This window comes from Suncus etruscus, chromosome 9 (genome assembly GCF_024139225.1).
Source record: "Suncus etruscus isolate mSunEtr1 chromosome 9, mSunEtr1.pri.cur, whole genome shotgun sequence".
NCBI lineage: Eukaryota > Metazoa > Chordata > Mammalia > Eulipotyphla > Soricidae > Suncus > Suncus etruscus.
In genome coordinates, this window is record NC_064856.1 from 114795242 (window position 1) to 114822557 (window position 27316).

General features: G+C 61.0%; 3 protein-coding genes across 6 annotated transcripts in view; 1 reads left to right on the plus strand and 2 right to left on the minus strand.

The window, feature by feature from the left end:
- Positions 1 to 27316, minus strand: part of CD81 (CD81 molecule) — a 344561-nt gene that overhangs the window by 210244 nt on the left and 107001 nt on the right. The gene's annotated exons all lie outside the window — the stretch shown is intronic.
- Positions 5203 to 6282, plus strand: PRR33 (proline rich 33). Its single transcript, XM_049780917.1, has one exon. The coding sequence runs from the start codon at positions 5203 to 5205 to the stop codon at positions 6280 to 6282; it is 1080 nt and encodes a 359-aa protein (XP_049636874.1).
- On the minus strand, positions 22464 to 24222 carry TNNI2 (troponin I2, fast skeletal type). The gene is made up of 8 exons (XM_049780918.1): positions 24147 to 24222; positions 23843 to 23872; positions 23739 to 23745; positions 23495 to 23660; positions 23269 to 23397; positions 23109 to 23198; positions 22853 to 23029; positions 22464 to 22559 (listed from the first exon to the last, which is right to left on the minus strand). The coding sequence occupies exons 1-8, from the start codon at positions 24220 to 24222 to the stop codon at positions 22464 to 22466; spliced, it is 771 nt and encodes a 256-aa protein (XP_049636875.1).

Consider the following 27316-nt stretch of genomic DNA (forward strand, 5'->3'; position numbering starts at 1 on the left):
CCCCATGTGGGCTCTGGCCAGTCCCCGGACCCCCGGAGGAGCCTGTGAGCCTGCCTCCTCCTGATGGCATTGCCCTCTCCCACGTCACTGCAACTTGTGGGAGCCCGACGGCTGACCCAGCACGTGGCCCCAGCTTGGGGTAAACTGAGGCCAGCCAGTGCCTCTCCTTTGCTGCCATGATCATTCAGGGGTTCAGGCGAAGGGCCCTCGGGCTCACGGGTTTTTAAAAAGGGCTTCTCAGTTGAGCCGGACCTGAGCAAGCGAGTGAGCAAGTGGCCCGTTCCTGACCATACCCCGCCCTCCCGCCTTCTGAGGCCAACTCTGCCACAGGGGTCCAGTGAGAGCCCCCCCAACCCCGCCTGTCACACCTGTCAGCCCCAAGGGGCGTGTGTGCCCCACCCCCTACCCAGGGTTATTTTTAAGGACCGGTGGCAGCTGAGGTTCCCGAAATAGGCACCAAATTTAGCCAAGACTCCTCTGCTCCGAAACCCAAGACGGCTGCAGATTGCGGGGTGGAGGGGGTGGGGGGTAGGGGGGTAGGGAGGAGGGTATCCTCCCTCCCACCTCCTTGGCTGGACGGCACTTTCTCTGACCCTCATGTCCTGTTGGGGGGACAGTCTCAGGGCCTGGATGACAGTTGGCCCAGTGGACACTGTCTGGGGAGGGGGCTAGACCTTGATAGGTCAGCTTCCTGGGACAGAGTTGTAGATGGGGGGCAGCAGCATCCCTGGACAATAGCCACAGTACTCCTCACCCCACTCCCCAGGGCTTGCTCCAGGGGTCAGGGCGGGGTATGGCCCTCCTCGTCACACTGATCTCCACAAAGACCTGGTCCCCATTTTGCTCCCAACCCTTGGCAGTGGAATGGGGTGAAAGCTGGGAGACTCCGAAACCAAGGAGGGAAGAAACAGGGTGTCCTCAGGATGGGCAGCCTTGGTGACCCGGCCTACGGACTCCCCTGTTCTATCTTCCCCCAGACCTCCCACCACACCCCCACCCAGGTCTGATCCTGGTAGGACCCACCTCCCCCTTATGTCCCCTTGTTCAGGGGTGCTGAGAGCATCGAGGGCTGAGCCCGGAACCCACCTGAGGGTTAGAAGATGCGGCTGGGACTCCCTGAAGACAGGACAGCTCGGGTCGGGGGCCCCCTGCCCGCGCCCCAGTTATAACCACACCCGCGGTCGCTGCCTATTGGCCAGTGGGGGGTGCGTGTGGCAGGCAGGGCGGTGCCCAGGGCCCCTTGACCAAGTATAGGAATGCAGAGCTGGGGGGTGCGGACAGCACGGCACCCCCCACCCTGTGTCAGGGTTTATTTTTACCCCCAGCTGTGGCAAATTCATTCTCCACAGATGGGTGGGGGTGACAGAGACTGTGGGGTATGGGGCCACCATAAGTGAGGGATGGACCCAGAAACAGGGTCTTCACCCAGGCCATGGTTCTTTCCAGGGAAACTGAGACCCAAATGGGGACAACAGTGACCCACAGATGCACCAAAGGCAAGGCCACAGAGGGGACACAGATGGGTCAGGGCCAGCCCAGCTGGGCCACTAAAATACCCTGAATCAGGAATGGGGACACCCAAGAACATGATGGGGCCATCTGGGAGGGGTCTGAGAGACGCTTTCTGCCTGGCTCAGACCTGGCAATAGAATCGCTGCAGGGATGAGTGTAACTGTTTCTGCCAGGCCCAAGCAGGGTCCCTGCCCCTCCCCAGACCCCCAGGAACCCAGAGGGGCGCCCCCAGGTCAGACTTCCAAGCTCTGATGGGCTCTGGGTTCTCGGAGGGGGCAGGATGGCTCCCACAGATCCTGCTCTCATCCCCCAGGACGAGCTTCAGTCCTGGCAGTGGTGACCAAGACTGGTGTCTGCCCGGGGGTCCTTGGGTGTGGGCAGTCCCATGCCAGGCTCTGTCTTGGTGCCCAGCCTGGCCCCTGGGGGCAGCTGCAGTGGCCCTGCCCGGCCAGCAGAGGCCAGTGTTGTCCGCTCCCGGCCTGGCCACTGCCAGCTGCCCTGAGTGGCCAAGCTGCGCCAGGGCTGAGGTCAGGGCACGGGCGGTTTTATCTTGGGTGCCAGTCAGCCCGCCAGGCTGCAGGGCTCAGGACAGCAGGAGCTGATTCCCCGGGACAGGTGAGCCCACCGTTGCCGGGCTGGCGGGGCTGCTCGGGGAGGACAGAGGGTCTAGGGTCCACGGGCTGAGGACCGAGGACAAGATGGGCCACATGGAGGTGGTCCTGCTTGGGGGAGGCAGGAGAGAAGTGGGGGCCCACCAGGATGAACATCCTACGAGGTCCCAGCTGTGTGTGGGGCCCCAGGTTACCTTGGGGGCCACAGGGACACTCCCCCGGGTGACCCAAGAAGCCCCGTGTCCCCCTTAGCTGGCCTGGCACTGGGACGGGTACTGCCAGTGGGCACTGCCAGGCTCCATATAGAAGTGCTGAGTCTGCCTTGGCCTGGGCACCAGCCTCTGTGGCACAATCTGGCTGCGTGAAGGTAGCCGAGCTCTGCCTGACATTTGGTGCAAGGCAGAAGGAAGCCAGGAAGTTCTCCTGGCATTGTGTACCCCAGCCCCCACATTGTAATTCTGAAATTAGTCTAGGAGCTTCAGGGACATCTCACCTGGCAGACTTGGGGTCTCCAGGCTGGTACTTGATTAGGACTGCCCAGCCAAGCAGCTAAAGGACACTGTGGCCTCCATGCCAGAGACACCTGGTTCCACCTCTGTCCTGGAAGCACCTGGAAGCTGAGCTGGGCTCTGGAGCCTGCAGGGACCAAGGGCTTCACAGGCAATGTTAGGGCTCCAGGATGTCCAGTTGAGGAGGTTGTACCCCAGGGAAAGGGGGAACCAGAGCTGGGACACATCCACAGTGCCCACAGGTGTCCATTTACCTCCCAGTCCTGTCCACCATAGTCACAGTCTCTGCTGCTTACCATCCTCTCCATGTCCAATAAGCTATAGGCATCCTCCAACGGGCACCAACCACCACCTCTCCTTCCCCTTATCTATCATTTAGCCAGACACTCACTCATCTATCCTCCCACTCATCCACCCACCCATCTGTCCACCAAACCACCTACCTTCCCTTCCATCTATCACCATGCATTCACCTATCCAACCATCCATCCATCCATCCACCTATTCATCCACCCATCCATGCACCCATCCATCCATTCATTCACCCATCCAACCATCCACTTATCCACCCACCCATCAAACCATCTAACCATTCATCTACCACCCATCCATGCACTCATCCATCCATCCATTCCAACCATCATCCATCCACCCATCCACTTATCTGCCCACTCTTCAAACCATCTAACCATTCATCTACCATCCACCCATCCATCCACCTATCCATGCTCCCATCCATTCACCCATCTAACCATCATCCATCCACTCATCCAACCATCCACTTATTCACCCACTCATCAAACCATCTAACCATTCATCTACCATCCATTCATCCACCCATTCATCCACCCATCAATGCACTCATCCATCCATCCATTCACCCATCCAACCATCATCCATCCACCCATCCAAATATCCACTTATCTGCCCACTCTTCAAACTGTAATCATTCATCTACCATCCATCCATCCACCCATTCATCCACCTGTCCATGCCCCCATCCATCCATTCACCCATCCAACCATCATACATCCACTTATCCACCCAGTCATCAACCATCTAACCATTCATCTACCATCCATCCATCCCACCATTCATTCATCCATCCACCCTCCTATCCACCCACCCATCCATCCATCTCTACTCATCCACCCATCCACCTACCCACCCACCCATCCACCCATCCATCCATTAATCCAACCATCCATCCACCCATTCATCCATCCATCACCCCCCTCACCCATCACTCTTCCACTCAACCATCCTCACTGTGTCCCCAGATCCTGGCATCAGGAAGGCTCCTTGAGGACACACCACCCCCAGTGACTTTTCAGGCCTTCAGTGCCCAGAGTCCCCAGCACATTTGCCCAGCAGCAACGTCTGGTCTGGAAATGCCGCACCTCTCCTGTTCGTGCCTGGACTGGGGCCAGAGAAACCGAGGCTGGAGTTGTGTCCCCAAGGGGCACCCCTTCCAACCATGACTATTCCCTGCCTGAATCAGGATATCCAGAGAGGCGAGTGTCAGGCTTAAGCTATTTATTGAACATAAATGGGGTGACAGCAAGATGGAGGAGCCAGGCCCAGCTCTTGAGCAGGGTGTCCACCAGCTGGTGCTGTGGGAAATCATCCTGGTGAGGCTGCACCTCAGGGAGTAGTGGGGGACCTAGGCAGTTTACCAGGAGACCCCCCTTTCCTGTTTCTGCTACTCAAGGCAGCGCTTGGGGTCAGAGGACAAGAGGGGATAGTTGGGAGTATTCAGGAGCAAAGCGGGAACATTAGGATTTGGGGAGACACCATTCTCAGGACCTTTTTTTGGGTCAGTGGGGGGACCCCTGGAGAAGGAGATGGGGCCTGGAGAGTCTTTGACTGCCGCTCAGGAGCTGAAACATAGATGTGAAAACTTCAGTGGGGGGTTGGTTGCTCCTTCCCCAAGCCTTCCCCACCTCCAAGGACCCTGCCTCGGGGATCCCGGGCCTGTACCCCTCTTCTCTAGCAGCCCCCTGAGTTAGAATGAGGGTCCTGGGGTGCCCAGAAATCCGGCCTCTGCCAGCCCACGTCCAGGCAGCCAGCACCCCCCTTTCCTGGCCTCCCGAGAGGACCCCTGGGCCTGGCAGGGCCCGGCCTCCCTCCTCCCGGCCCGCAGTCTCCCTCCGGCTGGTCCAGACGCCATTTGTCAACGTCCTCCCAGCACGTGGCGCCCAGAACTCTAGTGGGCGGGCGGCTTGGCGGGGAACCCCGGCCGGGAGGTCTGCGGGAAGATCCCATTCAGCGGAGCTCAGCGGAAATCGCTCCGGCCTGGATGGCGGAGCCGGGCCCGGCTGCCCGGGACACGCCTGTGGTCGGGCTGGCGGCGCCCAGGCGCCCGCACACGGTGGCGCTTCCTGGCGCTGGTGGGGGGGCAGGACAACTGGGGGGTCCCCGCAGGACCTCTGTGGCCAGCAGAGGGATAAGGGCGCCGGGGAGGGACCCCAGGGTGGAAGCGGGCACCCAAGGATGTCTGGTCTGGGAGAGCTGGTGTGGCCATCCCTTGCAGGCCTGACCCCCTTGCCCTGCTCCCAGGTGCCTCCATCATGCTCATCGCTGCCGCTGCCCTGCCCACTCAGGTGCCTGGGCGGCCCCCACCAGTGCTACCCAAGCCGGGCAAGGACAATCTACGTCTCCAGAAACTTCTGCGCCAGGCGGCCCGGAGGAAGGCCACGGGACTGGCGCAGCCTGGCCCACCCGGCTCCTTCCGCGCCTGCCTGTCCCCCGTGAGCGAGGCCAGCCGTGACCAGGAGTCCCCGGGCCTGCAGCGGCCACACACACCCGTCACCCACCGGGTGGCATCGCCCCTGCGGCTCCTCCACCAGCCGGGCACTCCGCCTGCATGGGCCAGAGCCGGGGGTGTCCATGAGGCTCCATCGACTTCCATCGCAGTTCCAGGCACAGTGCCGGAGCCCCCTGGGGCCCCTCCGCTGGTCCCGGTGGCCCATATTCGCCCACTGCCCACGGCGGCCCAAGCTGCCCACGCTCGGCCTGAAGCACCCACCGTCCCTAGGTCACCCGCTGGCTTCCATGCCCTGGTGAGCAGAACGGCCGGCACCCGGGTGGTGGTCCCCATCGCACCCACCTACCGCTCTCCGGGCCCCTCACCTCCCAGGCCAGCCTCAGGGAACCCCGAGGCCAAGAGCCCACAGGAGCCGCTCACAGCTGGGCTGGCCACCGAAGAGGCTGAGCCGGTGCCTGGAGCCAGCCCAGAGGCCTCGGCCCCCAGCCCCCCGCCTGACCCCCAGCCTGAGCCCAAACGCCGCCTGGGGGGCTGGACGCGCCTCCGGAGGCAGCTGATGGAGGAGCCCATGGAGACAACCCCTGCCTCGAACCCGGCCCCAGCCCCCCTGGAACCCGGCCCAGCGCCCCGGCCCCCCGCGTCCCGGGCCTCCAGGTTGTGGGATGCCGTGATGCACCGTGTCCTTGTGGCTGAGGCCAGGGACAGGCCCTGCTCTCCCGCCGGGGCCCGGCTGCCCTTCCTATGCCGGCCGAGGTTCAATGCCCGGAAGCTGCGGGAAGCAGCGGCCCGGCCCCCCGCTCCTGCCCCATGGCACCCCGTGTTGGAGAGAAGCCCCCAGCCCAGGAATTTCAACCGTGCAGCCACGGGCTGGGGGCTGCAGTGAGTGAGGCGGGCGGGGAGCCCTCCAATAAAAACGTGTACTCGGCACGGATTGTCTTGTTGTCTCTGCCCAAAGGGGACAGATCAGGGCTGACACACCCCGCCTGGCTCCCTGGGCTGCGTGCTCTACACAGTGGCTGCTGGAGAGTCAGGCAGGAAGTGGGGGGCAGAGCCCAGACCCCCTCAGTGCAGGCCTCACTCAGTACATACTCACCTACAGCGAGGTAAGTGACCCTGAGTCCTGGTCCACCAGAACCTTCTCGTACTTGCCATGGCCTGTGGCCACGAACTTGTACCTCTTCCCAGATGGGGTGACCTGACGGGGTGAGGGACAGAGTGAGCCATAGCCCCAGGGCTGGAGGTCCTGGTGTGCCACCCCAGGTCCAGCCTTGTACCTTCCCAGCCGGCCGGGTCCCCGCTGGACTGCTGTTGACCTCCCAAAGTTGCTTCAGACTCATGTCTCCGGCCACAATGTCCTGGAAATAATACAGGACATCTGGGGAGACCACGCCTGGGCTCAGACCCATAGACACTCGCATAGGCCAGTCTGGTGAGCCCTGCGCGTCTTTTCGGTGCCCCGCCGGGGCTCACCTTACAGGCGGGAGTCCTGGACTCTGTGGGTGTCTGCACTTGGCCTGTCTCCCAGCGGTTCTTGGTGCTGGCCACAGCCTCACTGGGCAGCTCGATGGATGTCTGGCGGGTGAGTCTGGGGGTCCGGCCAGCAGACTGCAATGGGGTAGGGGACCCAGGAGGGCTGCAGTCATCAGGATCCTCAAAAGGCTCCTGCGAGGCCTTTGCCATCCTCCCATGCCCCAGGCCCCTTCTCCCACAAAAGCTGGCCCTCCCCTCAGGGTGTTCATTCCCACGGTGCTGGGAGAAAGCAGATGGATGGGGGTGACCCCCGGGTGCCCAAAGACAGCAAAGAGCAGGCAGAAGTGTGCATCGTAAGTGGGGGGCCGGCAGATAGAGGAGTGTGGGTGGGAGGAGAATGGGACTCAGGTAGGGTTCACAGAGGAGTGTTGGGGTAGAGGGTACAGAGGATGTTGATTGGATGGAGGGTGTTGTTAGTGGAATGGGTGTCGGGAGAGCATTGCTGGGAGTCAGGAGTATTGCTTGGCAGTACTGTTCATGGAGTCTGTTGAGAGAAAGAGTTGGTCTGTGAAGTGTGTGTTGGGTGTGGCAAGTGCTGTTCTATGGAATGTGTTGGGTATGTTGGTTTGATGGGCGTTGGTCTATTGGAGTGTGTTGTGTTGTTCCGTTGAGTTGTTGGGTGGCAGGTGTTGGTGTGTGGAGTGTGGTGAGGGTTGGTTTGATGGGTGTTGACTTATGAGGTATGTTGGGTGGTGGGTGTTGTTTCGTTGACTTGTTGGGTATGGGTGTTGGAGTGTGGGTGTTGACTTGATGGGTGTTGGTCTGTGAGGTGTATTGGGCGTTGTTCCTTTGACTTGTTGGGTGGTGAGTGTTGGTTTGATGGGTGTTGGTCTGTGGGGTGTGTTGGGTGGTGGATGTTGTTCTGTTTAGTTGTTGGGTGGTGAGTGTGTTGGTTTGATGGGTGTTGGTCTGTGGGGTGTGTTGGGTGGTGGATATTGTTCTGTTTAGTTGTTGGGTGGTGAGTGTGTTGGTTTGATGGGTGTTGGTCTGTGAGGTGTGTTGGGTGGTGGGTGTTGTTCCATTGAGTTGTTGAGTGGCAGGTGTTGGTGTGTGAAGTGTGGTGGGTGTTGATCCATGGAGTGTGTTCTGTGGTGGGTGTTCTGTGAAGTATGCTCCTTGGCAGGTGTGTGGTGAGTGGCAGTGGCGTGTGAGGGCAGAGGGAGAGGTGGCCAGGGCCTTGCTAACCTCCACAGCCTGCGTGTACTGTTCCAGACGTCCATCGATCTTGGAGACAGGCAGGGCCGGATGGGCCTTTTTCACACTGTGACTAAAGAGTGCAGAGTGGGAGGGATGTCACGCCCCCACCCAGCTTCATCCTTCATTCCTCATCCCTCGCCAGTCTCCCCTCAGTGTGTGGGACTGACCTTCTCTCCACGGCTCGGTTCAGTGACTCGGTTCTGTGGAGGAGCTGCGGATGGCAACACCCTTAAGCCAGGCCCATTGCCCACCCGCTCCCACTGGGGAGACCCCACCTCTCTCTGCAGTGTCTCTGCAGAGCTTAATCTGGGATGCTAATAGGGTGGTGAGAGAGAGGGAGAGAGGGGCCTGCTTTGAGGCAACCTACCGTGGTGTTGGGGCTCAGAGGTGGTGAGCCCAGTTCTGGATCTTGGTCCCAGGTGCTGGGTGCTGGGGTCTGCTGAGGGTTCTGGGGCAGGAAGAGCAGATACGGGTCAGATAAGGATAACCATCCTTGGCACCCTTCCTGCCCACCCTAATCTTTAGAGCATGGACCTTCCCTCCCCCAGGCCTGTGGCACTCGAGTTCTGAAAATTTTTGGAACTTTCTGGAACTTTCTAGAACTTCTGAAATTTTCTGCAGTGGTGGAAGTAGAACAGCCCTGGCCTCTGAGAAAGAAGTCTGTGGGTGTGAGAGACACTGTCACCTGCTCGTGTGTCTCCTCAGCAGAGCATGGCAGCATCTGGGGTTCTCTGCAGGGCACGAAACCCTGGTCCTCAGGGCTTCTGGCTTCTCCCTCCTCGTCCTCACAGGAGAACCTATGAGGCCTATGGTGAAGCCAGGGGTTTGGATCACGAGTGCAACCCTCGTTCCAAACCCCAGTCTCCTCTATTTTGTGTGGCCAGGTGTGGGGGTCGTAAGCTGGTTGGGCCCTGAGGTATCACTTTTGGGGGAGCAGCTGTCTAGCTTGGGGTCTGCACACACACACACACGCACGCACACACATACACACACGCACACACACACGCAGCCCACCCCTGCCCGTGGCTCTGCAGGAAGCCCCCCTAGACCCCTGCCGCAAGCCCTGCTCCCCAGGAAGGACAAGGCCTCGCTGTGTGAGGGGAGGCCAGGAGGGTCCAGTGAGGACAGGCAGGTCCCGTGAAAAACTGCTCCCGCGAGGGGCCGAGGCCCCCGGGCCCACAGCCAGGCCTGGCAGCCGCCAGCTCTGCACTGGAGCGGGGCTGAGCCTGGAGGAGACGGAAAGGCTTGCATTTTCCATGATTTCAGGCCCCAAGGCCCAGACCCACCGCCCGAGGTGGGCTGGGGTCCGAGCCAGCTCGGAACAGAGGCCCATTCAGCTCCGGGGGCCCCCGCCAGGCAGGTGCGGGGGTGGGGTAGGGCCGGCCGGCCTCCAGAAAGGAACCAAAGTGCCCCCTAGCGACGGCCTCGGGGCCTGCAAGCTGCAGGCCACCCTGGTCTGGCCTGGCCAGCAGAAGGGGGAAACTGAGGCACGCGGGGGTTCCTGGAGCTCGGGAGCCCCGTGGCACCCTGCAAAAAGGGGCGCTGGCCGCAGATGGGACCCCGGAGTGTCCTTAGGAAGTCGGGGCACACCCTAAGGTGAGAGTCAAGAGTCTGAACACCCCAGAAATTCTGGGAAAATGTATCTTGGAATGAGAGGCCCTGAGTGGACTGGAATTGGGGGGGGGCATGCAGGCTTGGACCCCCAAACTGGGCCTAGCTGGGCCGAGAGTCTGGAGCCAGCCACCACCACCACCACCACCACACCACCACAGGGCCCCCTCAGACACGTCGACACATCTGGAAAGCTTGTTTGCCCCGGGCCGGCTCGTGGGGCTGCACATCTGGAAAATACCTGCTCCCCTCCATGGGAATGGGGCTCCGCGGGGCCCCCGAGGGAGGAAGGGGCTGGCGGGCGTGGGGGCGCGGGGGCGCGGGCCCCATTACGTAAGTGGCCGCATCTGCGCTGATGTGGTCACACCCTGCAGGCCACAGCTGGTCTGGCCGAGGCCCAGGGGCCCGGGGGAGCGCAGGAATGAGGCCCCTTCCGCTCGCCCTGCTCCTTCCCTTCCTCCCTCCTGCTCAGGGCCTCCTGAGGGGGGGCTCTGGGAAGGGGGTTCCCAAGCGGTGGTGGGGGACACTCGCCTCTCCCGCTCTTTCTCAGGAATCTCGTGGGGAGACGGTGGCCCCCCAGCTTTGGGCTCCCTGGACCCCAAAGACAGCTGCCTCAGAGGCTCTGGTTTCTGGGTACAGTCGCTGAACCCCTCGTCCTCCTCCAGGTCGGGGACAGTTGAGGCCTTCGGGCTGCAAGAAGGGTCAAGGGTCATGGCAGATCCCTCTTCCTGCCGCAGACCTGGGCATAGCCCCATCAATGGGAGACCACCCTCAAGCCGTGCCATTTTCTTCCATGAGTGACAGACCCAGAGGTGGGCTGATCCCATGTGAGGGACCCCAGAGGCAGGTTGACCCCATGAGTGAAGGAAATCAGAGCCATGTTCCACTACGAGTTAAGGAACCCAGAGTCGGGGTGATCCCATGAGTGAGGGACATCAGAATTGGGATGACTTCATGAATGAGGGACCCCAGAGTCAGGATGACCCCATGAGTAAGGGACCTCAGGGTTGGAGTGACCCTGTCAGTGAGGGACCCCAGAGTCAGGGTGACCCCGAGAGTGAGAAATACCATCGTTATGGTGACTTTGTGAGTGAAGGGTACCAGAATCGGAGTGATCCCATGAGAGAAGGACCCCAGAGTTGGGGTGACCCCTGTCAGCAGGGGACCCAAATTCAGAGTACCTTATGAGTAAAGGCCTTAGGGTTGGGGTGACCTCATAAGTGAGGGAACCCAGAGTCAGGGTGAACTCATGAGTGAGAGACACCAGAAGTGGGTGACCTCATGAGAAATACCAGAGTTGGGGTGACTCTGTGAGTGATACCAGAGTTGGGGTAATTTTATAAGTGAAGGACCCAGAGTTGGGGTGACCCTGTGAGTGAGGGACCTGAGTTGGAGTGACCCCATGAGTGAAGCCTCAAAGTCAGGGTGACTCCTTGAGATACCAGAGTTGGACAACCCATGAGTGAGGGACCCCAGAGTTGGGGTGACCCCATGAGTAAGAGACCTCAGAGTTGGATGACCTGTAAGTGAAGACCCAGCGTCAGGGTGACCTGTGAGTGATGGATCTGAGTTGGGGTGAGCCTGTGAGTGAAGGAGCCCAGAGTTGGGGTGACCCCATGAATGAAGGAGCCCAGAGTTGGGGTGACCCTGGAAATGAGAGATAACAGTTGGGGTGACCACATCAGTGAAGGAACCCAGAGTAGGGGTGACCCCATGACTGAAGGACTTCAGAGTTGGGGTGATCTCAGATCAGGGTGACCCCCTTCAGTGAGATACCAGAGTCGGGGTGGCCTCTGAGTGAGGGATCCCAGAGTCAGGCTGACCCATGAGTGAGGGATCTGAGTTGGGGTGACCCCGTGAGTGAAGGAGCCCAGAGTTGGAGTGGCCCCATGAGTGAAAGACCCCAGAGCCGGGTTGACCCAGTGAATGCAGGACTCCGAGCCGGGCTGACCCGAGTGTGGGGTCCACGGTGGTGGTGCCCCCCCTCCTCCGGGGTTCGGCTGAGGCCGTGGCCGCTGTGCCCCCAGAATCCCTCCCCTCCCCGCTGACTCGGGGAAAAGGCAAGGAGGCTCCTTATTGCAGAAACAGCAGAGTCCGCCCGCCTTGGCCGCCAACTTGGACGTGGTGTTCGTGAGTCACCGGCAGGCTGGGGGCTCGGGCGGGGGGCTTGGGGCCCAGGGCCTGCAGCTGGGGTCAGCGCCCGTCCAAGCCTGAGTCAGAGCCCCAAAAGCCCTGAGGAAGCTCTTGTGTCCAGCCCAGACCCACCCGCCCCCCTTGCACGGGACCCCAGCCCTGACCTGAACCCGGACAGGCCTGAGAGCCGAACTCTTCAGCCCCTCAGACCCTCAACTCCTCAGCCCCTCAGTCCCTCAGCCCCTCAACCCCTCAGCCCTTCAGCTCCTCACAGCTCCGGCTGCCCCAGCACTTCCAGCTCGGCCCCGTTCTTGTGTTGGGTGTTCGTGGCTCCATCCTCACTCCAGGCCTCCTGGGGGGCCTCTGGCTCCTCGCCCTGGTGCGTGGGGACCCTGTGAGCATAGTAAATCTTTCATTGGCACACGGAGATCTCGGCTGCACCCCTCGGGCCCTGTGTCCCATCTGTGACCCCTTGGTGAAGGGTCCCCAAGATCCAACTCTGCAGACAGGATCACCCAGGGCCATGGTGGCCCAGGTTGGGGCCCGAGACCAGCAACTGGTTCCTAAGGGCCTCATGGAGAGTCAGGGACAGGGACAGGACAGGGACTGGTCTGAGCAGCTGGGACCTCCCTTGTCCTGTTCTCGCCCCGTACACCCTCATCCACCCAGCCCAAGGCTTTTTGGTCTGTTTGCAGGGAGGACCCCAAACCTCAGTTTCCTAGGGACCCCTCAGGGGGGCCAACAAACCTTGGGCCCAAGGCCCCCTAGATGCTGACATGGCGCCCCAAGGTTCTGCACATGCAGGGTCAGGCTCGGGCCCCGACCCCGTGAACCCACAGCTCATCCAGGGTGTGTACTCTGGGCCGGGACCCAGAACCAGGACCCCGCCAAGATACCTCATCCTGGGGCTCAGAGCTGTACCACACCCACTCGGGCTAGCACCCCCATGCCCCCTCCACATAGTGCAGCAGCCCCCCCCCAACGAGTAGTGGGCCCAGGGCTGGGGGGCTGGAGAATGTGGGGGAGGGAGGGACCCAGCACCACACCAGTGTCGGTACATGAGGAGTCATGGTGGGGCGTGTTGGGATATGTTGTAGCATGTTGCAATGAGTCAGGACATTTGGAATGTTTTGGCCTGTGCTGGGAATGTTAGGGTATGTTTGGAGGCATGTTAGTTTGGGCATGTCAGTACACGTTGGGGTTATATTGTAGTGTTTTAGGTATGTTGGGGCATGCTACATCACACTGAAGTATGTTGTGATATGTTGTGACATGCTAGTGTGTGTGAGCATGACTGCTTTTGGAGCATGCTAGGGTATATTGTGGTATGTTCTGGCATCTCAAAACATGTTAGTGTGTGTTTGGATCATGTCAGCATGTGTCAGAGAGCATGTTAGATAGAGTATGCTGGTGTGTGTTCTGGAATGTTAGAGACTAAGTCCGTTCAGCCATGTTGGCGTCCGTGTTCGTGTATGTTGAGGCTTGTTGAGTGTCAGTGTTAGTGCATGCCGAGGCATGTTGGGTGTCCATGTTGAAGCATGTTGGAGTAGAGTCTGTTGAGGCATGTTGGGGGCCGATTTTAGAGTGTGTTGGATGTCAGTGTTCAAGCATGTTGAGGCATGTTGGGGTGTCGCTGCCACTGCCCAGGGAACCATGTGCTGGCCCCACCATGCTCTCACACCAGCACATCATCCCCCCAAGCCTGTCTCAGGCCTCCTCCAGCACAGCCCAGACCCCCACACGGGCCCCATCGCCGCACCCCACTCAGGCAGCTTGCGTCCACAATGTTTGGGGGTCCCCACCCCTCAGCGACTCCCCGACCAAGTCTGAGGCCTGTTTCCCAGAGCCCGGAGTGGGGGGCTGCCGGGGCCCCCAGCCCTGCCTGGAAAGGGCCGCCCCGTCCCGCAGACAAGGGGCCTCCCTGGCTGCCCGCCCGCCGTGAGCTCACTCACTGCAGCTGTGGCGGCTTCTGGGAACTGAGGGGCTCTGTCCTGGGGGGCTCTGCTCTGGCCCGAGAAAGCCCCCACCCCAGCCAGGCGCAGAGCTGTCAGCCCTGGCAGCAGGCCCGGCCGCACACAGCTGCAAGGCCGCATCCCGGGGGCCCATCCTTGGCCTGCTGGGGGGGGCCCACCCCTCCGCATGTGCAGGCCCGCACCCCCTCCTCCGGCCCCAGAGCTGTTCTTTGGGCTGCCAGCAGCCCCTCACCCCCTTCCTTACAGGGCTCAGAGATGGGCTGGGGAGCCGGGAGGGGGCCGGCCTGGGCCTAGGAAGCCCTGAAGTCACAGACTGTCCTGACCGCTCGCCCCCCAAGAACAGAGCACAGACCCCCACATGCAGACCTCAGGAGGTAACAGCAAAGTCTACAGAGTTCAGGGGTAGAGTTATGGGGGGCCTGCTGTGAGCTGACCCCAGAACTCAGGGGTGTAGTCTTGGGTCCCTGCTTCTCCCTAGTGTTCGTCCCTTCCCTGGGGCTTCTCCTGCACAGCAGTCGTTAAGCTCTGAGGCTCAGAGTCCCCTGCAAGGTCCCTCAGGGTGTCAGTGTCTCCTCTGGCCGCAGAAGGGGGAGCCGGGGGTCCAGCTCAGCCCTGAGACAGCAGCACCTCAGCAGCCTGAGATTTGGCTTTTGGGTTGGGTGCCACACACACCTAGAACCCACCGGCCACAGACCCTCTGCCACGCCCGACCCCACTTCCTGCCCCCCTGCGACCCATGTTCCAGCCAGGCTGCGACGCCAAATACCGGGACTCTCAGGGCTGCTCCTGGGTCAGAGGTCAGAGGTCAGCTCCCAGGGTCGGTCCCAGCACCCTCATGGCAGTCCCCCCACCCGCAATTCTCACTGCCAGACACCAAGTCAGGTACTGGGGTCTCCGAGACCCACCAGACCCACAGCACGTTCTGAGCCCATGACCCTCAGCCCTCGAGCAGCAGCTGAGTCTGCCTCTAACTCAGAGGTCTGGAGTCCCCGATTCTGCCCCCCAGTGCTCCAAGTTCCTCTCTGGTCTGAGTCGATGGGGGTGTGCTCAGTAGAGGTGGGACCAGTCTGCTGTGCTCACACAGCACTCAGCATTGAGCATTCAGCACCCACTCAGCACTTAGCACACAGATCCCCAGCACTCAGCATGCAACATCCAGTACTTAGCACTTAGCACCCAGCACTCAGAACCCAGATCTCCAGCACTCAGCACCCAACACTCAGCACTCAGTACCCAGCACTGCTCCCAGCAGCCTCCCAGCCCACATCTGTCCCCCAGCCCCTGCCCCTTATACTTGCACTGAGGACCACATGCTGCTCCCTCTGCCCAGGCCTCGCTCCTGCCCTGAGTCCTGCCTCCACCCACACATCCTTGTGGTCCTTAACCGCCCAGCACCCCATGCTGCAACCTCAGCTTCCTGGGTCCAGGTTGTCCCCTTGCTGCCCCCCACCACCACCTACCCTGCTGGGCATCTGGGCCCGTGACTGTCCCAGGGGTAGGACCCCACGAGGAAAGCCTAGACCTGTGGAGGCTTCCGCCACCCTTTGGACACCATGATTACTCTTCCACTGCCCACACCAGAGTCCCTGGGGCCTTGGGCCACAACAGAGCACTCAGCGTGGAGACTGCAGTGTGTTTGGGGGTCATGGACCAGCCCCCCACCCAGCCTATCTCCCCCCAAGGAACACCCAGAGCTGGGCCTCCTGGTCTGTCCTCCAGCCCCCAGGAGACCTGGACACAGTTTGATTTGGAAGCACAGTGCCCCCCCCCAGGACAGAGTGTGCAGGGGTCCTAAGAACTGAGGGGTCAGCCTGAGGGCCTGCGGTGGGGCCCAGTGAGCTCTGGCACCATGTGCTGGGAATCAGACCTGATGTAGGGGACACTATAAAATGTCCCCCTAGCCCAGGCCAGCCCTGCCCTTCTGCTGGGCCCCCACGAAGAGGGAGCAGCTCTGAGCACTGTGGCTGAGCTCTGGACTGAGTTTCCGCCTCTCCAGACCTGACCCAAGTGCTACCACACCCCGACTTACAGAGGGGGAAACCGAGGTGCGGCCCGAAACGCAGGAGGTGGATCCGCCCAGCTGTTAGGGCGAGGGGTCAACTATCCAGGTCAGAGCCCCCAGGGCCGGGCACCCACCCCTCACCTGTCTGACCATTGGGAGCTCACAACCCTGCTGCCCTCCCTGTCTGCCTGGTGGGCCCTACCTTGCAGGTGGTCCAGGCTCTTTCGCTGGTGCTGCTACTCAGGAGCACTGGGACTGTCATGGGGCCAGATCGAGGTGCCCCGGGGTCCCCATCCAAGGCACAGTCCCGCCCTGGACCCTCCCCAGCTCAGAGCTGCTGACCTTACCACTTCCCCTCCTCCTACTCCTGTCTCCCTCCTCCATGCTGTCCTCCCCACGCCCCTGCTCCGTACTCCCTGCTTCGTGCTCCCGCCCTGCCCGACATGTCCTCCTCCTGCCCACCCACCGTCACTCCGTCACTCCGTCTGCCGCCCTCCGGGTGTTTCGTGTCCCCCGCACGGTCCCGCAGCCTCTGTCTCGGGTCTCTGAGCCGCCCAGTGGCCACGTCCCTTTGCCCGGTGGTTCCTCCACTGCCTCTGAAGATGAGTCAAGGCCCTAGTCCTAGGCCCTGGTGCTCCCAGCCCTGCCTCCTTGTCCTCCCCCACTGCCCGGGCGCAGCCCCCCACCCCTGCACCCTCATACACAGCCACTCTGGCCACTCCTGCTCCCAGAGCTGTGAGGTCCCTGAGGCCTCCTGGCTCCGCTCCTCCACCCTCCCCCTCCTCCAGCCCGCCCTCCCTCCTCCACCCTCCCTCCTTTCCCTGGCCCTCCTCCCTTCTTCCCTCCCTCCCTCCTCCCACCCCTCTCTGTTTATTCCCGCCTCTGCTCCTGTCCTCACCCCCCACTTGGCCCCAGCAGCCCTGGGCCCTGGGGCAGGGTGGGCACTGGGTTGGTGGTCCCTGGAAGGACATAGCTAGTGGCACAGGCACCTCTGCCCGGCCCTGCCCGGGTGGCCCGGCCCAGCCCAGCCCAGCTCAGCTCAGCCCAGCCTCTACTGCCCTGGTTGGGCTGACACGCCCGCCCGGACTCATTCTAGAACCTTCTGACTAGTGCTGGGCCTGAGGCAGAACCGGAGGCTGGACCCTCACTTCTCTGGTAGGCCTTCCCGGAGCAGGTCCTGGCCCTACATCTCAGAGCCAGATCACGGGGTCCAGACTCCGACCCCACAGCCCCCGTGACACTGGGCTGGGCTGCTCTGAGCCAGGCATCTCAGGGCCCAACCATATTGAAGACCAGTGGGGCAAGGGGAGGCCAAAGCGGAGTCCTCCCTTCCCTCCTCCTCCTCCCACAGCAGGACTGGTCGACACAGGTTCGAGGACCAGCACGTGCCCGTGTCAAAGGGCACAGGGTGTCCTGTGAGGATCTCGGGTTCACACTCTGCTCCCCCACATAAGCAACAGAGACAGACACCAGGCAGGGCTGATGGCGGCCTGGAGCCATCACGGGTAGGGTGGTCAGGGTGGTCAGGGCTGTTCCCACTGGGACAGGACAGTAGCATGGACCACAGAAGACACACAAACAGTGGCCCCACAATCCACCCAGGCCTCCACATGATTCCCTCCACACACAGACTCACACTCTCACAAACACATGCACACACACACACACACACATACACACACACACACACACAGTGCCTTCATAGTCCTACTGACAGCAGGGGGGGACAGCTTGGGGTCTTTTACCAACAACCCATGACAGGGTGGGGGAGGAAGGTCTGGCTGCAGCCTAGGGTGGGAAAACCCTGGAACCTCCTGGAACCCTTTCGTGGGGGTGGGCTGGTTGGGCTCTGACCTCGGCCATTCTGGGGGAGTGGGGTAGAGACCCCCCTGCTGACCTTTACCTGGAGAAAAGGGACCTACCCACCCCAACACTCTCTGTCCTGGCAGAGCCTGCCCCTGGGGACAGACACCGGGTCGCTCGGGGCCACACGGAGCTACACGTGGCAGCAATACTCAGCCTTGTCTGGGCAGCAGTGGTGGCAGGTGGGGGACATCCCCAAGACACGTGACCTGCACCTCCTGTAACCAACGCACCCCCCACCTGGCCTTCACTGCACCTCACCAGCACATGGATGTTTCCATAGCACAAGTGCTCTCACACACATGTATAGATACACATATGAAGCTCTCACACATAGGCACCGCCACTTCCCTGCCTAAATAAAAGCCTGGCTCCAGCAGAGAAACTTGGTTTCTTTTGTTTGGATTTGGATTTGGGACCACACCCGGCAGTGCTCAGGGGTTCCTCCTGGCTCTGTGCTCAGGAATCACTCCTGGCAGTGCTCGGGGGACCCTATGGGATACCGGGATTGAACCCCAGTTGCCGGCGTGCAAGGCAAACGCTCTCCCTCTACTGTGCTGTCGCTCTAGGCCCCCAAACCGGCTTTGCCCAAAGTTTAGACTCAGGGTGGTTCCTTCTCACCCTCCACCTTTGTGGGCACAGCTCAGGCCCCAGAGGTCCCAGTTCCCTTTATGGAGGCCCTCCCCGCCTCACTCCTGACCACTAACCCACTTCCCTATGTCAAGCCCCAGCCCCCCAAAGCACTGCGTGTGCTGTTTCTCTGAGCTCCCAGGACCCCCGACCCCCCCTCACCAAAGGTTTCCACCTCCCCCTGCAGCATACTTGGGGGGGTGTCAGGGACAGCCACCGCCCCAACCCCACCATGGGCCCCGCTGACCTGTCCAGGCCCACCTTGGTAGTCAGCACAAGGCAGTGTGGGGTGCAGGCCCAGAAGTGGGGGACTCACCCAATATCCGGGTCTCCCAAAGGTGCCTCCGACAACTCAGAGTGACCACTGTACTCCTGAGCCTCTGCCATGGCTGGGCCTGCTAAGCCGGGTCCCCTGTCCCGACTTGGGTCCCCTGCACTGACGGGAGTCTCCTGTCCTGAGCCCCTTCCTGGGCTGGCCACGCCTTTTCTCACTTCCCTTCCCTCAGGTTGGGGTTGGAACCAGGCCGGGGGTCACCGAGCCATTTTCTCATTTGGTGCTGCAAGACAGGAAGCTTAACCAGCGGAAGTTGGGGTGCAGGAGATAGCGGGGTGTCAGGGGGCTGCTCAGAGCCCCCCGCTGCACCCCGGGATTGGGGAACTGAGATTGGCGGGTCCAAATGCATCTCACGCTGGCCTGGCACTGACCTCGAGACCAGCCCCCAGACCAGGTCAGTCACTGTCCCTCCTGCCTCTCCCTGACCCCTCTCTGTCACCCTTATCCCCCGGGCCCTGGGCTCCAGCTGCAGTGTTTGGAGCAGCCCAGGTCCATCTCAGCATTTCCAGGTTAACGTCATCCTTCCCTGTACTGGCCCCCAGATCCTTCCCCAATTCCAGGGCCCTGTTCTCTCCACCCTTATTCTCCCCCTGAGAATAAGGAAGTGACCTTGCCCTCTCTGGGGCCCCTGAGGGCTGAGCAAAAAAGATCCCAGTTCTCAGGGTTGGGGGAAGACAGAGGCGATCGATTAGCAGCAGAATAGGGCTGGGTAATGGGGGCTCAGGGCCGGAATATAGAGGGGCCAAGCGAGGGCCTAGATTGGGGTGGTGGGCTGTCAGCAGCCAGTGGGACTGGGATGCAGAGGGGACTGTTGCCCAGAGGATGTGGGAGGCCCCTTTAGGTGAGTCAAAAACTTCAGACCCTTGTTCTAGGCCTCGGTGGTCCCACTCAGCTGGATACCCCAGAGGCCTTGGGGTGTACAGGCTATGGGAATGGGGGTAATTCAGACTCACAAGAAGTCCAAGGGTGGGACAGGAGAGATAGCATGGAGATAAGGTATTTGCCTTGCATGCAGAAGGATGGTGGTTCAAATCCTGGCATCCCATATGGTCCCCTGAACCTGCCAGGAGAGATTTCTGAGCATAGAGCCAGGAGTAACCCCTGAGCGCTGCCGGGTGTGACCCCAAAAACCAAAAAAAAAAAAAAAAAAGAAGTCTAAGGGTGAGAGGCCTTCAAAATGCCCCAAGTCTGGTAACCCAATGCTTGGTTTTTGGTTTTGTTTGTTTGTTTTGGGGCCACACCTGGCTGTACTAGGGATTTTTTTTTTCTGGCTCTTCACTTAGAAATTGCTCCTGGAAGACTTGGGGGACCATATAGGATGCCAGGGATCGAACCCGGGTCTATCCTGGGTTGGCAGCATGCAAGGCAAATACCCTACTGCTATGCTATCAGTTCGTCCCTAAGGTCACCTACTGCTTGGGGTCTGTTCTCTGTGATGTTCTCAGTGTGTGACTGTATCTCTGTATCTCTGTGTGGTGACTCCCTGCGTGATGTCTCTGCATATGAGACTGTCTCTGTCTCTGTGCCTGTTTCTCTGTGTGGATTTTTGTCAGCTTCCACTCAGGTCTGGAGCAGGGTTGCCTCGAGAATTAATAAACCAGGACAGGCATAAGGGAGAACAGCCTGGAGTTGGGGTGGGGTGGGCTGGGGGGGGTGGGCTGGGGGGATAGGGTGTGGGACGATGGGGGTGGGCTTCCACCCTCATGGTCCGAGAGCCCCCGACCAACCTCTCATCAATCTTTATTGGCCAGTTCGACCCACAACCTGGGGAAGGGTCACGTCACAGACAAAAGCCCCTTCTCAAGCTGATCAAGCCAAGCCTAGGTGGGTCTTTCCCTCTCAAAGGTGAAGGGAAAGGGAAAGCTGGGGAATCTGCTTTGGGGAAAGCAGGGTGTGTCCTCTGTGCCCCAATCCAATGACTGTTTCTATGCGACTGTCTCTGTGTGGCTGTTGATGACTGTGTCTATGACCATCTCTGTATGGCTGTGTGACTCTGTCTCTGTACTACGGTCTCTCTGTCTGTCCATGTGACAGTACTGGTGATGGTGTCCCTAACAGTCCCTGTGCGACTGTCTCTCTGCTAGAGTCTCTATATGAAGTTGACAATCTTTGTGTTTTATTTATATAATTCTCTTTCTCTTTGACTCACTCTGTGATTGTCTGTCTCTGTCTCTCTGTGACTTTCTGTGATCCTATCTCTGTGTAATTCTGTTCTGTGACTCTTCTCTCTCTCCCTCTCGCTCCCTTTCTCCCTCTCTCTCTCTCCCTCTCTCTCTCTCCCTCTCTCTCTCTCCCTCTGCCTCTCTCTCCCCCCCTCCCCGTGTTTGTGACTGTCGGCCTACATTCGTGCTGTGGCTGGTCCAGCGTCCATCCATCTGTCCTCCCTGGTAAGGCCCAGGTCGATCTGTGCCCATGTGGAGGCCTCCAGCTGCCCCCTGCCGCCCACCAGGCTGCCTTTGCTGGTTGGAACCTGGTTCCAGAACCTTCTCTACCGCCCCCACCATGTGTGGCCTCTGTCCTCATTCTTGACGTCAGCCCTCGGGGATCTTTCTGAACATCAGCCTCACTATCCCCTCATCACTGCTCCCCGCCCTGCACCATGTCCTCCCCCTACCCTGTGGAGTCCCTCCCAGTAGCCCTGGGTTCCCCACTTCTCATCACCAACTCTGGGGAGGGGGGCTTGGTCTGTGCCCTCTGTCCTCTCAGGACACACACCGCTCTGATGCAACCTTCAGCCTGTTCACAAACTCATTAACTCACTCTCACACATTCACTCATTCATTCGTTCACTTATTCACACTTCATTTATTCTCTAACTCATCCTCTCAGCCACTCGCTCACTCTCTCACCCTTACGCACCCACACTGCCCCAGCTCCCATCAATCTCTGTGGTCTGTGTGGCCCCAGACCCCCCCCCAAGTCTCCTCTGCCCAGGTACCCCCTGGGCTGTCAGAGTCTCATCCCTCTGCATCCTAAACCTCTACACCTGAGCCGAGCCCCCCACTTCCCCTGGGCTGGTTTTGAGCCACTTCCAGGACTTTGGGGTCTGCCTGTCCCCCTAACTCGGCTGAGAACCCAGAGAGATTCCTGGACCTCCTGTGTGTGCAGATTGGGAAGGGGCGCCCCCGAATTCTGGAGGGACTGGGCCTCCCGCACTGCTACCACCACCATCTGTGTCTCCCCAGGCATCATGGTCTTGGGACCAGTGGGTGGTGAGATGGGGGAGTAGCCAACAGAGGCCTCAAGGACCCCAGTGATGCCACCAGCCCAAGGCTAGGCAGCTGTCTTTGGCCAAGGCTCAAGCCTGTGACAGATCAAACAGGGGCCAAGGGCAGGGCAGTGCCACCACCGGGTCCCCCAAAGATCTAAGCACAGGGTCATGGCCTGCACATCCCTCAGTGTCTTTGTGTGGCCTTGCCATGCAGTCCTGTGGGGACTGACGTCACGGCTGACATTATGGGGATGTCCTATGGGGACCCTGGGGCCACATGAGGGCCACTCCTGGGCCTTGAGGCCCCCCACCTGAAACAGGAACTGGAGACTGCCTTATTGGGGTAAACTTCATGGCATGGGGTCCTTGGGGTGAAGCCGTGGGGTTCGGCTCAAGTTCCGGGTCCCCTGCCCATGACCCACTCTGCAGCCTCTCTGGGATCCAGCCAAGATCCAAACTGTAGGGTCCCCTCTGTCGTCCTCCACAGGCCCCAGACACCAGCATGAGACACAGACAGACGGGGGATCGTGACCATTTATTGCCAGGCGGGCACAGGGCCAGGCCGGGGTGCGGGGCGCCCCTAGGACTCGGACTCGAACATCTTCTTGCGACCTTCCATGCCAGACTTCTCTTCGATGTTCTTCCGCCAGTCGCCCACGTCCCTCAGGTCCCGCTCCTGGGGGTGCAGGAGGAGCCGGTGGGCACGGGTGGGATGCAAAGGGAGACGGGACAGAAAGTGGGCATGCAGGTAGGTGCAGGGATGGGGACCAGACAGGAAGTGGGGATGGGACAGGAAGTGGATGAACAGGAAGTGGGTGCAGGACAGGAAGTGTTTTGCAGGTGGAGGTCAGACAGGAAGTGGGGTAGACAAGAAGAGGGGGCAGGACTAGAAGTGGGTAAAGGACAGGAAGTGAACATGCAGGTGGGGGCTGCGTAGGGGCTGACGGGAAGTGGGTGCGGGAGCCCCACCTTCTCGGTGTCCTCCTTCTTGACCTGCTTCAGGTTGGCCCTCAGGTCCATGCACACCTTGTGCTTGGAGCCCAGCAGCGCCTTCAGCATGGCGTCGGCCGACATGCGCACTCTCCGCAGTGGGGGCCGCTTGAACTTACCCCTCAGGTCGAAGAGCTTCTGGTTCATGTCCTCCAGCTGGGGACAAAGCACCCCGTGTTGGTGGTGGGCCCCCCGAGCCTCCCCATGGCCTCCTGGCCCCTCCCCAGCCCCTTACCTCCTTGGTGCTCTTCTGCACTTTGACTTCCATGTCATACTTCTCTTCCTCCGCCTCGTCGATCTTGGCGTGCAGCTGCTTGCAGAGCTCCTGGGGGCGATTCGGGACGTCACCCCCTCCGGTCACCCCTCTCCGGTCACCCCAGCCCAGCAGGCGGTACCTGCACTTCGGTCATGGAGCCGGGGACGTGCAGCGGTGGGCAGTGCTCGGCCATGTAGTTCTCCTTCTCTGACTGCTTGCGGCTCTCCTCCTTCTCCAGCTCTGTGGCCGCAATCTGCAGCATCACACTCTGGCAAGGGTCGAGGATTGAGGGTCAAGGGTCAGGGGTCAGGTCTGCTGTCCAGCCACCCCATTTCACCCCACCACACCCCGCCCCGCACACCTACCTTCAGGTGCTGCCTGCGGGCCGTGATGGCCCTGTTGCGTTTCTGGAGGCCAGAGAGCAGAGTCAGAGTCAAAGTGGTCCCGGCACCCCCAGTCCCCCCCACATCCCGCCACCCTCCCCGGTTGCACGCGGGAGGCGCAGACCAGGATGATGGGAAATGAGCAGAGCTGGGGTCAGGGCAGGGTGGACCCCGTTCTTGGGTCTGGAAGCTTGGCCTCTGACCTCCATGGTGCCCCAGGACTCACCTCCTCACTGTGGGGGAGTGGGGAGGAGAGAAGAGAGAGGTTAGGTCCATGGGGAGGATAGGAAGGGTAGGTGGGGATGGGTATCAGACTTGGGGTTCACTTACTCTCCCATCCTGAGTTCCTGGGCTTAGATCCTGTGGGGAGAGAACCAGAGATGAGGACTTGGTGGGAAGCAGGAATCTTCCTAAACTGGGCCCACCTACACCCACAGTCCTTCTGATCTGGGGCTGGAGGAGGAAGATAGAGGACAGAGGAGGAGGAGGGAGTGGGGCAAAGAGAAGGGGTTGAGGGAGAAGAGGGAGGAGAGGAGGGGAAGGAGGCAGGAGGGGAGGGGGGAGGAGAAGGGAGAAGGGATAGGAGGGATGGGAGGATGGGGAGGAGTGCGAGGGGGGGGGGCGGGGAGGCCACTGTCCTGCAGTGTCCCCTTTGGCAGCTGTTGAGGGCCTGGACTGGCCGGCACAGGTGCGTGGCTATTTTTACCCATGACCGAGGTTCCTGGGGCGCCTACCCGGGTCTCCCTGGCTCAGCCCTGGGGCTCAAATCTGGGGTTCCTGGGCCCTCCAGAGCCTCCAGGGTGCGAGTCCAAGGCCTAGGGGGTGCCATGGCAGTGGGGCCTCTGCCCACCCATCTTCCCGCTGCCCCGTCTCACCCATCCAGGGAAGGCCCCCATAGCCCTCCTGTGTCCCAGACCCTGGCACGGCCCCTGTGCGCCCCAGGGGGCCCCTGTGCACCTCTGGGTGGCCTCACCTGAACAGCGGGCAGTGCAAAGACAGCTCGGCTGGCAAGTGAGCGGGTGGGCCCGGGGAGGGCTATAAAAGGCCTCATGGGCCGCCCGCTCAGAAAGGGCATGCGGGTGCCTCGGACCAATGGGGCGCGGCCTTGCGCACCTGCCCCCTGCTCCCCGGCCACGTGCCCCCACCCCCGTCCCATCCAAGAAGTCTCAGCCGAGGTCTCGCCTCTATTTCGGGCTCGTGACGCGCCCAGGGCTGCCCGTTCCTGCAAGGAACCGGGGACAGCTGGGCCCTGGGGGACATCGGGTCAGGGCAAATCCGGGGGCCCTGCCCCCCACCCCCAGGCCCGAGTCATGCACGCCTTGCTGGAGGTGCTGGGGGCTGAGTGGGCCTCAGTCCTGGAGGGTTCAAGGAGAGCCTGTGGGGTGTCTCTGTGTCATCTCTCTGGCCAGCCCAGACTCCCTCAATTCTGAACTAAACCACTTTCACAGCTTCCTCACGCTTTGGGGCATCACCTAGAGGTGTTTGGGACGCACACCCGGCTCTGTGCTCCAGGTGGGAATCGGAGGGGCACCCTATGGGTGCTGGGAGTAGAACTGGTCCGGTGGCTGCCTGCTGTCTGTCTCTTGCAGGCTCCAGGCTGGGATGGAGCGAGGGCCTCTGCAGACCCCCCTTCTCCAGCCTCTTGGTCCCCCCACTATCCTCCAGGTCTGTAGCTAGGGCGGGCCTGGGGCTGCCTGCCCTGAGCATGACCCCACCGCCCAGAACTTTGGGGGGCAGATGGGCCCCAGCAGCCTGGACCTCCTTCTCCAGGGTTGGCGCCAGTGGTGGGGAACGGCTGTGGGGCCCCCACCCCCAGCCTGCTGGGCCGCCCGCCTGTCCCCCCCAAAGGAAAAGGAGGGCCCCCCCCGCCCTTCTCAGGCATGCGGGGGCCAGGGAGGGTCGAGCTAGCTCAGAGCCTGGGTGGGAGTGGAAGGAAGTCGCTGCCCCCTGGTGGCTGCAGGCCCAAACGGCCTGTCCTCAGAGATCATTCTAGAAAGATACTCCTGCAGCCGGGGCGGTGAACCCCAAGGATTCTGAAGTGTCGACTCTCGGCCCACAGAAGCCCCCCACGCTGCACACGGAGGCCCCAGCACGGAGCAAACACAGACCCCAAAACAGTCTCAAACACACCTAAACAGATGTAAACACAGACCCCAAACAGTCACAAACACCCCTAAACAGATGCAAACACAGACCCCAAAAGAGAGGCAAACAAGACCCAAACACACAGCACACGGCCCTCAGGGCCCCCAGCCCACCCACAGCGTGTCTCCTTGTCCCATCTTGCACCCCCAGGCCCCCGCCAGCCTGCAAACACACAGCTCTGGGCCAGGCCTGCAATGCGTGACCCAAACCCCAGCTACAAGTTTCTACTGGAGCCCAGAGCCGCTGTATTGCAAGCTCCTGGCAGAGATGAGGGGGCCTGACTGGATTCAGGGTCCCCCTTGGGGTGAAGGGGTGCTGTGAAGGTTCCAGGGCCTCTTTTAGGTGAGCTCAGTGCAGGGTTAAGCAGGAAAATGGTTGCCTCTCCCCCGTCCAGCCAGGACGGACCCCTGCCCCCAGCTACCCCGCCTGGGCCTAAGCCCCTCCCGAGCCCTTCATGTGTCCCTCATGTGCCCTTCATATGCCTTTCATGTGTCACTTGTGTCCCTCACTAACTATCCTGCGAAGATGCCCACTGGGACAAAGGGAGCTGGAAAGGAGGGTCTGGGATACGGGGTGCTCGGCTGACTCCAACCTACAGGGCCCTGTGCCCTGCACTGCATGAGGTCGGGGAGTCCTGAAAACAGTGAGGGTCAACAGGGTCGGGCCTGGGAAGGCCCAGGGACACCCGAACTCCCGGCTGACCTGGTCACATGGGGTGGGGGAGGGCTGGACGAGGGTCCTGGCAGAGATCGGGGTATAGGATCAGGACACAAGCCTCAGCTGAGGTGAAAGCTGCCCCCTCGGGCCATGCCTACTCCTCCAGGAAGCCCTCCCTCCTACTTCTTACAGTCTGGCATCCCACTTGAATCTCCAGCTTTGGGAGCCCAGAAGTCGGGGGTCAAGGCCTGAAGAGTTCCAGGGCATCAGGGGGGCAGGTCAGAGCAGATTCAGGCAAGTCGGGTCTGGGTCCGAGGAGCCTTCTTGACCAGACAAGCAGCCAACAGCGCCCCAGGGTGAGGGGTGTGTCTAGAACATTCTTCCCAGAAGAGTCAGAGGCACCGCCCAGACCTGTCTGTTCAGTCTGCTGCTCCGGTGGGGTGGGGGGAGTTCCTTAGTCTGCTCTGGGGTGTGGGGTAACCCCCAGACCCACAGTCCAGGCTCCCTCACCGTCCTGCAGAAACTGGCTGAGTTGGGGCCCTGCAGTCACTCTAGGGACTTTGACACATGGGCCAGTGGCCTCCCTCTGCAGAGCCCCTGAGGGACCCAGACCTGCACCCTAGGGTCCCCTTTTGGCCCCCCACAGATATAGAAGCCTCACCCAGCACCCCCAGCTCTGCAGAAAAGGGGGCAAGTGTGTACGTGGAAGGAGCGTGTTTACACATATGTGCCCAGCATGAAATTATATACACATGTGTGTCCTGCAGGAGTATGCCTACATGCGTGTAGGCACCAGGGCAGATGGGTGCATCTGTACATCCCAGGCAGATGGGTCCGGATTAGGGTGTGTGTGCGTCAGGGTGTCCTTTTGACCAGCAGGTTCTGGTTTTCCGGAACTGGGGTCCCTGGGGAGTCCTAGAGACGACCCCGGGCAGGGATACAACAGGACACGAGCCCTAGGGGGGTCCCCAGCAGGCCTGGGACGCACTGGGTCCCTCTGGA

Coding starts and splice junctions, on each gene's coding strand:
- PRR33 (XM_049780917.1), top strand. CDS start 5,203: ATGCTCATCGCTGCCGCTGCCCTGCCCACTCAGGTGCCTGGGCGGCCC.
- TNNI2 (XM_049780918.1), bottom strand. CDS start 24,222: ATGGGTAAAAATAGCCACGCACCTGTGCCGGCCAGTCCAGGCCCTCAA. Junction 23,030..23,108: donor TGCAGAAGAGCACCAAGGAG/GTAAGGGGCTGG, acceptor CTTTGTCCCCAG/CTGGAGGACATGAACCAGAA. Junction 22,560..22,852: donor AGAAGGAGGACACCGAGAAG/GTGGGGCTCCCG, acceptor CTGCACCCCCAG/GAGCGGGACCTGAGGGACGT.